Below are 10,521 nucleotides of genomic sequence, written 5' to 3'. Positions count from 1 at the left end.
GTCATAGAGGAAATAAGCATATTATCAAAAAAGGATCTTGAGTGTAAGAAGAGATGGAAAATATAAGAATGGGCACACAATTTACACTGAGCTTTAGATATATGAAGCCCAGACAAAAGAACTATGCCACAGAGTCAAGTCCAATGAATGACAGAAAATGCTAGAACTGGAGCTTCTTAATTTTGTCTTATACAAGGACAGGGCGGATTTTCAGAGTCTGGGCAGAACTGGGTGTGAAGGTGTATCCAAGTGGCCACAGTTGTAAAATCAGGACCTGTCAGGAAATCCAGCAGGGACTCACGGGCAGAAACAATGGCTTCTGTGATTGTTTTAGTCTAGCATCTTGCACATTCTGAAGTTCTGAATAGGAAGATTTATTTGCTCACTTACTCTCCTGGGTGCTTCAGAAAGAACGTCCATTTTTTAAGGCTCTTGAGTGCCATTCTAATTCAAGTATCAAAACGTGACATGGGAACCACAGGGAATAGAAGCATATGTCTGTGATGTCTATATATAAATAAAATGTTTCAAAACATTATCTGGGCCTTTGGGGGCATTGTCCAGAATGAGTCATGGATTTGCAGTAAACCATGAATCTTTCCTGCCTCACGTGAACTAAGTACCCAGGGAATTAGACCTACGACCACAGAGTGGTGAATTCCAAGGCACTGTAGCAAGGAGAAGTTAATTGGTCCACAGACGGACTCTCTAGACTTCATTACCACCAAGATCTAACCATTAGGCCAACCATACTCAGCTTTTTTAAAGAGTTCATATTTATCCTTCAGCACACATTTTTCTATTATAAATGCTATTTATCCAAATTATCTTAAATAGAGTTTGGATCGGCAAAACAGGATTGAAATAGTCTTCCTTTGATGTTGCATATACTGTGAATAAAAAATAATTAATAGCCTTTCATAATGTTCAGCTACCCATCCCCTTGGACCAAGAAGAATTAAGGAAAGAAGCAGTAAGTCAACAGATACATTAGAAAGAGAGCAAAAATAGATGTGAAAGGGACTTTCTGGAGTGAAGGAGAATAGAGAAAAGGAGTTAACACTCTCTTAACTGGACTCTCCCAGTTTTCCATCTTGACATGTTCACATCTACTCTCCATGATGTGAATTAGATGAATTAGATCCAATTCAAGTTTAACCATGACAGTAACATTCCTCAATACTAAATCACCTGGAGAGCTGTTAAAACACAGACTACTGCTAACCCGTGCCCAGAGTTCCTGATTTACTTGGTCTGGGATGGGACATGTGATTTGTATCTCTTACAAGCTCTAAGGTGATGCTCCTATGACTGGTCCAGGGACCATACTTTGAGAACCACTGACCTGGAGAAAAACTTTAACTTTGCTGAGCCTCAATTTTATCCTCTGGAAAATAATAACTTATTTGCAGATTGTTTTAAATACTGTAGAAGATTCCAGGCAAATGCTAGTTGTTATTTTAATTTAAAGAAAAAAGGAAGAGACTGGGAAACAGGAAACCCCCTGGTTACAGATCTCCCAGAGAGCAGTTAGTCATATAACCTCTCTAGGTATGTTTTCTCATTTATATAACATATTAATTCATGCACCTAAAATATCTTGAATGCCTGATGTATACCTGACATTTGCCAGATATTAAAAGTATGGTAGAAAGCAAATCCTGATTCTACACATTCAGAATTATGGTTATGTTTTGGATGATCCCTCAGTTGTCTTCCAGCTTTAAAATGTTGTAACTTTATAATAGTAAAGTTAGCTTTTTCCTATTCTTCAATCACTTTGTTCTTCAATAATTGGATTTGAAATGTTTATGAGATATCAAGGAAAAGTTAGGTGCTACTATTGGGTGAGTAGGCTAAAACACATTCATGTATTATTCAACTAAATTTCACGTATTGACTGCCAGTCTTACCTATCAATAAAAAGAAAAGTTTAAGTGTGTGGATTAAGTGGTAAACCAACAATGAAGACAATAACCAGAACTGACATTTAAGATCCATATTCACCAAGGATGTCATGCCAACTCTATCTTTGGTGTTTATTGAGTAAATATTTGTTAAGCATCTATTATTTAGCCAGCACTATGCTACGAGAAAGGATTGGAAGTGGAAATAGGCCTTGTCTCTGCTATTAATGACCTCACATTTAAGTGAGGTCAATCAATGAAAAATTAACTCCTTTCATTAATTAATCAATTGTCATTGTGAGAGCTATTAGATATTAGACGTACAAGGCATTAGAAAACGTACAAGGGGAAGATGCTCAACATCACTAATCATCAGAGAAGTGCAAATCGAAACTACAATGAGATATCACCTCACACCTGTCAGAATGGCTAAAATCAAAAACGCAGGTGTTGGTGAGGATGTAGAAAAAAAGGAACCCTTATGCACTATTGGTGGGAATGCAAACTGGTGCAGCCACTGTGAAAAACAGTATGGAGGTTCCTCAAAAAGTTAAAAATAGAAATACCATATGATCCACTACTGGATATTTACCAAAGAATACAAAAGCATAATTCATAAAGATATATACACCCCTACATTTACTGAAGCATCTATTTATAATAGCTAATTATGAAGCACCCCAAGAGCCATTGATAGATGGATGGAAAAGAAGATGTGGTGTGTGTACACACACACACACACACACACACACACACTGGAATGTGACTCAGCCCTAAAAAATAATGAAATTTGGCCATTTGTAGCAACATGGGTGGATCTAGAAAGTACAATGCTAAATGAAATAAGTCAGGTGGAGAAAGACAAATACCATATGATTTCACTTATAAGTAGAATTTAAGAAGCAAAACACAAGAACAAATAGAAAAAAAGACAAACAAAAAATCAGACTCTTAACTATAGAGAATAAACTGATGATTACCAGAGGGGTGGTGGATGGGGTGTGGGGGGGCAGAATGGGTAAAATAGGTGATGGGGATTAAGAGACGTTTCTTTTGATGAGCACTGAGTAATGTATTGTTGAATCACTATCTTGTACACCTGAAGCTAATAGAACACTGTATGTTAACTACACTGGAATTTTTTTTAAAGAAAAGAAAATGTACAATGGGGACTTGACTCATTCTAGGATATCCAGGAAGCCTTAGACAAGTCACTTAACTTCTCTAATCCTCAGGTTTTTTCACTTGTAAAATCAGGAATAATAAAACATACCCTACCGAGATTTAGATAATGATTATTGGAGGTTTGAGGTAATGTATGTCAAATTCCTAGCATAGTACTCAGCACACAATATAATAGGTAGTTGTGATGGCTCACTAACTAACTGAAAGATTATCCATGCAAATAGGAAATTTCAAAGGTCAAGATCAAATTTTAAACTCTAAAGAGTTCATCAGTAATAACTTTAACTTAATTCACTAGTTATTTTTAAAAGATGAAATATAAATGACATAAATTCTAAATATGGTATCATGTATAATTAAGTCTTTGGAACTCTTTTTCTATATGTAATGTAGGAACCAAAGAGAATGCATCTAGATTCAATTTAATGGGTGAATCAATCAACTACCGTCACACAGAATCCTTTTTATAACTGAAGTAAAATTCTCCTCATTTTGTCCAGCTACTTGAAAAGAATTGAAAAATATGAGTCTGGAAATCAAGCCAACTGAAGTTCTAATAAGCCAGAGTGGACTTTTGGAATGCATCAGCATTCTGGTGCACTTCAATTTAAGGATGGATTTGGAACTAGCTGAAGAAGTATAATCAGCATCTTCTCAAAGAAAGAGGTGGACTTAATTGAAAGCTGAGATTTGTATGCCCTAATAGATTCCTCTGGAATTATCAGGCTTAGAACAGAAAATAACAAGATACCACAAAACAAACCTATCCATGCAATCTGTACACCAGGACACTCAGAGTCATGCAGAAGTAAAGAAATGGGTGTCTATTTTATATTTCTAAACTTGAAAAATGGGGCACTGAGTCCCAGATTAATTCCCTGGATTAAACTGGGATTCATTAAACTATGAGATAAATTGACTGTCTACACTTTTTAAAGAGAACTCCCCCAAAAAGAATGCTCATTCACTATGAAGTTAAAAAAAATCTATAAGCATTTAATGCAAAATGCAAATGAAGAGGGGTATAATGCAGGAAACCTAAAGGAGGAAAAGAGCATTTCAGTAGAAGTCTTTAAAGTGGGGTTTGTGTTAAGATTAAACATCTGCTTCAGATGGTCTTATTCTAATATACATAATTGTCTTCCATATGAATCCTAACATCATCCTTAAACTATATCCCATCTCTCTCCCAACTCCTATTATACTCCCTGTATAACTTAAATTCTACCCTAGACGTGTTTATTACCTCAGTCTTCTGCCTTCTCAAAGCTGGATTCCATTCCACTGAAACCACTTCACCAAGATCACCGGTGATCTCCAAGTTACTAATCTATGTAATCTTTTTAGCTTTTACTTGACTTCTCAGAAATATATGAAACTTCAGCATCCCCAAAAACCTCTTCTCCCCCAAACAACCTGTTGCCTTGCTTTCTGTGATGGACACACTATGGTTTTCCTTCATCATTTATGTGGCTGCTCCTTCTCAGTCACCCTTATGCATTTTCCCCTTCTGTCCATTGCTTACATGCTGGACCTCTTCAGAGTTTTGTTCTGGATTTTTACTATTGTCCACTTCCACACACACATACAACCTGGGGGATTTCACCCACTTACGTGACATTAGTAATCTAATATCTTTGACTCCTTTGTCCATAAACCCAGGCCAAGCATAAGTTTTGGACTCCAAGCCTATCCAACTAATCACCTACAAAAACTATCCATTTGGGTAGTCCACAATCACCCAACACTGATATGCCCAGATTTGGCCTCTGTAGCCTCCCCTTCTTCACCTCTTCCCCTCAAATGTTTCCCAGCTAGATAGACTCTGCCTGCAGGCAGCCAGCTGCTGATGTTCCCACCTACCAAGCATCAGACTACTTCCAGCTCCAACAGCACTATCTTGTTACTGACCACTATTGTCTTCTGGCAGAATTACTGCTACAGCCTCCTTACTGGCTCCTCTGTCTCCACTAGGTCCCCCTCTAATAATTTTCTCTGCACTGCAGCCAAAACCATCTTTTTAGAAGCCCTTTCTCATTACATAATTTATCTGCTCAAAAATCATCCAAACACTCCTGATTGTACAGTTTAGGAAACACAAATACTAGAATACAGCTTAAAGGTGCTTTTGATCTGGTTCCTGCCAAATCTACCAATCTCATTTCTAGGTCTGTCCTCTGTTCTCTGTCCTCAACTCTACCCACCACCACTCCACAATCCCACCATGTTGAAATGCTTCCATTGCTCAGAACTGCCATATTTTCTTTTTTAAGTTTATATATGTATTTTGAGAGAGAGAAAGAGAGAGAGAGAGAGAAAACACAAGCAGGAGAGGGTCAGAAAGAGAGAGGGAGAGAGAGAATCACAAAGCTCAAACTCACAAACTATGAGAAAATGACCTGACCTGAAATCAAGAGTTGGAAGCTTAACCAACTGAGCCACCCCGGTGCCCCAGAATTGCCATATTTTCTAATGCATCTGTGCCCAATCTCTCCCCCATGTCTTCTAAATCCTATTCATATTTAGGGCTTGATCTTGTTGCATCCTCCAAGAAGCCCTCCTTGATTCCACCTACCTAAGTCTGGATTAGGTGTTCATCTTAAAAGTTCCCCTCCCCCCAAAAAGCATCCTGTCCTCCCCCAGGGTAGTACTCCCCACACTCTTCTCTGTCCTCCAGCAGACCATCAGCCTCCTGAGGGCAATGACCATGTCATTCTGTTTCAACCCACCAACTAGCACAGTGCCTGGCACAACACTAAACATTACTTGAATGAATACACATCTGGTCTCATTTAAATAATCAGCAGGAGCTGAATAACCCAACTGATATGATATAGGGCAGGAATCTCCATGCCTTCCAAACACATATCACAGAAAGAAGTAAGCCTTCAAACCTTGTCAGGTACCACCTTAATTATTAGCTAATACCTTCTTACAATTGTTTGACAAGCAGCTCAATGCAAACTCAAACTAGAATGTGGGGCTTTTCACAGAGCGGATCCTCAACAAATGTTTGAAAGGAGACATCACTCAGATGCTTACTGTGATCAAAGTAAAGAAAGAATACAAACGGAAGACAATGTGGCTTCATCGGGCTCTTCACGTCCCTGTAACAGGCCAACTCTCACATCATACTTTAAGATGTGACCCATTTGAAATCTGTGGGTGTAAGGAGCTGAGGAGACCATCTGTTTGCAACAGAGAATACTTTAGGAACACGAACCCAGGTGTTAACTGTCAAGCAAAAGACTGATCTCTGCCTCCCTTCTTCCATCCCTTCATTCCTCGGCTCTCAGTGTCTCCCTCATCTACTGCCTCCCTCCTCTCCTCTCAGGCTCAGTCCCCAATCCGCCAACCCCTCCTACACTCACACACCGTGGCAGACATGACCAGGGCACTCATTTAGGCTTTGGATCACCTCTCCTCCCAGCCCCAGCCCTCTCCACATGAAAAGCTTCTCTCTGTTTGAAGCATAAAATATTTAACAGAGATCTAAATATAAACACCGTCTTCCCCATTAAGCAAGGAGTAAGAAGAGTTAAAAAAAAAATTTATAAACACGGCTGGGACTGGAATCAGTCTCCCGCTTATAAAAGAAAAATTCCCCTTCGGTTTTCACCATTTTCATTGTTCCATCTATTTCCAGGGCCTCCCACCAAATGCTGACGACTGCGAGGGCCTGCCACATCAGCAGGGAGGGAGCCGGGCAGCCTTTGGTATTTGCATCAGTTTCTAGGAATGTGTTCCAAGTTATCGGTTTACTCTGCAGAGATGTTTTTCCTTTAAGTTTCTGAACGTGTGCTTGAAATTATATTTTTCTAGTTCTCCAAAACTAGCTGAGTATTCTTTATGCTAAAAGAGAATTTATGGTCGCGCTTCCAAAAAAGATTCTCCAATTTGAACTATTGGATTTGACTGAGTCCTCCTAGTAAACACCCTCCTAAAACTGATCAGACACCCTCACCCTTTTAAATTCCTTCACTCCAAGTTACTTCAAAAAGTCCAAGTTATCTCCCCAGTCAATGCCCTTAATTAGAATAAAAGAAAAGGTCTATTACAGCTTTGATTGTTTCCTTTTATTTCCTTTAACCTGCTGTTTTTTAAGTTTCCAGGCTGCAACCAGCTTTAATATTCAATCCCTTTTGTTTATAGAGGCCGCTGATGGAGTTAACTTAGGCAAATCTTCCCTAAAGCACAGCCGAAAAAAAAAAAAAAATCAAAAAAGGAAGAGTTAGGGGAAAGAAGCGGGGAGGCAAGGAGCTGCAGCCCACTCATTTCTGTTTGGCCCCTGAGGGAATTGACCTAAAGATGGCCCTTTCGAGTTGACTTCTGGGAGCCCAAGGTACTCTTGAGTGCCACCTGACTGCCTCACTGGGGGTGCGAGGTAAGCCTAAGTACAGCCCCAGATCTATGGCCTTTCCTCCGGGCCGGCAAAGACATCTCAGGAGGGTTGGGAAAAGGGCTATCCACTGAAGCTGAAGGCACCCAGTCAGTATTCCACAATTCTCTGAGCTCTCAGTGAGGCCTTTCAGGAACCTCCTTGCCTCAAGGTCAAGGTCCCAACTCCTCCTCCCACTGCTGGGGAGCAGAGATTGGGATGTGGCCAAAAGGGGAGAAGGAGGTTGGGTTTTGAGGAGAAAGTTAATATCCACACTGATGAGGGCACAACTTGGGGTTTTACTAAAGAAGACTGCCCTATCCCAAAGTCGGATTGGAAGCCTCTCTAGATGAGCTAGACATTTCCCTCAAGGTGTGGAGGGGAAGGAGAGAAAGGCGCGAAGGTGCTTGGGCGTTGCCTGTAAGTGGGGTCGGTGAACGCGCCCCGGGTGCCAGAGGGGCATTGGTGGACTCAGCAGAGAGTTATCTGAGCCCAGGCTCAACCTGGAGCCGGTAAATCTGGACAAGATGTCTGGAGAAGAGGCGGTGGAGAGTGGAAACCTGAAGGGGAGAGGGGAAATTCTCCCCCTTGAACCTCAGAAACGAGAGACCCCATGAAGAGTCGTCCAGGTCGTCCATTGCAGTCATTTCGCAGGGCCAGATCATCTCCAAAGCCTCAGTTGAGAATCGGCCTCAGCTGGGGGGAAGGGAGGAGGTCGAAGGACTTCCCCGATGGCCATCTGGTCTTGTGTGCGCAAAGCACATCCTCCCCCCCTTACTCGTTGCCACGCTGCCCCTCGCGTGATCCCCCCTCCTTCCCGACAGTAGGCGTCCTCGAACTCCAACCCAACCCGGCACAGTCAGAAACCCCTTCTCACCCTATCCCGGAGGAGCATTAGTGATGAAAAAGTGGGCGCACACACGCCCCAAAACTGGAGACGGGGAGCGGGCGGGAGCCGGCGGAGAGGGCGGGGGCGGGGAAGGCGGCTTCCGGCTGCGCCACGCTGTAGAATCCCCGCTCCCTCCTCCCGAGCTCTGTCCGCCCCCGCCGGGCCCCCTCCACCCTGCGGGTGGCCCGCAGGGCACGAGGTGATGCAGGGCTGGACAGCTCCTGCTTTGATCTCCGGGCTCCCGTCCCCTCTACAGCTGCCCGGTGCCCGGAGATCTGCAAGCTGTGCCCACGTCGGTGTCTGCAGAGCGCTCCGACGTGTCCAAAAGTGTTTCCAAACTTGGAAAGGGCGGGGAAGAGAGGGGGGATGGGGAGGGCGGAGGTATGCAGACAGCGAGTCAGAGTTTCCCCTTGAAAGCCTCAAAAGTGTCCACGTCCTCAAAAAGAATGGAACCAATTTAAGAAGCCAGCCCCGTGGCCACGTCCCTCCCCCCTTCGCTCCCTCCCCAGCGCCCCCGCAGTCTCCTCCCAGCTGTGGCTGCCCGGGCCCCCAGCCCCAGCCTTCCGATTGGTGGAGGCGCTTTTGGAGGCACCCTCGGGCCAGGGAAACTTTGGCCGTATAAATAGGGCAGATCCGGGCTTTATTATTTTAGCACCAAGGCGGCAGGAGGTTTCAGCGAAGTTGGAGGTACTGGCCACGACTGCATGCCTGCGCCCGCCAGGTGATACCTCCGCCGGTGACCCAGGGGCTCTGCGACACAAGGAGTCTGCATGTCTAAGTGGTAGACATGCTCAGCTTTGTGGATACGCGGACTTTGTTGCTGCTTGCAGTAACTTCGTGCCTAGCAACATGCCAATGTAAGTGCCTTCGGCTTGTTTGGGGCAGATGGGGGAGAAAGGTTAGATGGGTGGGCGCCCTGGTCGGAAGAATGAAAACCTAAAGTAAATTCTAGGCACAGCTTGGAGGGAAGGCTCCCTGGCATGTGGAGAACCACCGGCATGGATGAAAAACATGGAAATTATTTTAGAAAATGAAAACGTAAAAGGCTCAACTCTCAACAAAAGTTAAGGAACTTTTCTCTCCACTCCAAGGGAGTCTTGATTTGATCTGGGTCCTCTGATTAGTGAAGCTCAAAAGGCCGTCTTTTTTCCGTAGGACGAGACATTAACTAGCAGGCCCCATAACTGCACTGATGGCTGCCTTGTAAAACCTGAGGCCTGCTTTAGAAAGCCCTTTAATTTAGCAATACAAAACTTACCCCACTATGTAAATCTGGACTATGGGCTTTTCTCTTCTGGGCGGTTTGAAGCTTGCCTGGATGAGGTAGATAACTATGGGGCGCCCTCTGGAGGGAGGACAAGGAAAGGACAGAGGACCAGGCCTTAAACGCTAATGGAATCCCCATAGAGACTCTACGGGTTTACACACAGAGGTGACCCGCATTTCTGATTGAAGCCATTCCCAATAGCTAGTCAGTGTATCCTGGGAAGGAAAATGGATGTTCCCTGGAATGGATACATTCTGAATAGTAAAATTAGCTTCTCCATTTATTATCTGGTCACGGAAATGGTAACTTTATTTAATAAAAATCTGTCCTACCTTTCGTTGAACCTGAGAGTTCCCTCTTTAACACGTCCTCAGTGACAATCAGACTCTGAGCATAGTACGTTGAGAAATATCAACACTGATCCGAAACTCTAGAGACCAGGTTTTTCCAATGACTCTGCCACTAATTTACCACGTGACCTCTGGCAAGTCAAACTGAGCCTTTTCTAAAATGGAGGATGGAGGTTAGATTGACTCCAAGGCCACTTTCCAGCCATTGGTTTTACGACCAGACTTCTATGTCAAGATAGAATGGAGAAGAGCAGTTCATTTTTGTCTTGAAAATGGCTGTCTAGATACCAAAGATACTGACTTGGTGGGGTTTGAGGGGTGTCTGGCCACACCCAACACTCCAGAAAGTTTGCTCCACCCATATGCCACGGTGTCTATCATTGCATCATTGTTGACTCACTTTTGTCTGTGTGTTTTCTCCCTTTGTCCACTTTTAGTATACACACTGTGGATACTAAGGAATGATTGTATTGAAGAAATTCACATTACCAATTATTATTATTTTTTTTTTATGAGATCTGAGGATGGGGGAAAGAGTTGGCTCC

General features: G+C 43.1%; 1 protein-coding gene across 1 annotated transcript in view; it reads left to right on the top strand.

The window, feature by feature from the left end:
* The first annotated feature begins 9,062 nt into the window (after positions 1–9,062).
* The window catches only part of COL1A2 (collagen type I alpha 2 chain), a 36,158-nt gene continuing 34,699 nt past the window's right edge, over positions 9,063–10,521 (top strand). The window contains exon 1 of the mRNA XM_039236240.1: positions 9,063–9,216. Coding sequence (XP_039092171.1) covers positions 9,147–9,216 — 70 coding nt within the window. The 5' untranslated portion in view covers positions 9,063–9,146. The remainder of the gene's footprint in view (positions 9,217–10,521) is intronic.

The sequence above is a fragment of the Hyaena hyaena genome, unplaced genomic scaffold (genome assembly GCF_003009895.1).
Source record: "Hyaena hyaena isolate Hyena2069 unplaced genomic scaffold, ASM300989v1 scaffold_109, whole genome shotgun sequence".
NCBI classification, from domain to species: Eukaryota; Metazoa; Chordata; class Mammalia; order Carnivora; family Hyaenidae; genus Hyaena; species Hyaena hyaena.
Note: the sequence above shows the minus strand (reverse complement) of the source record. Positions and strands in the feature narration are given on the sequence as shown.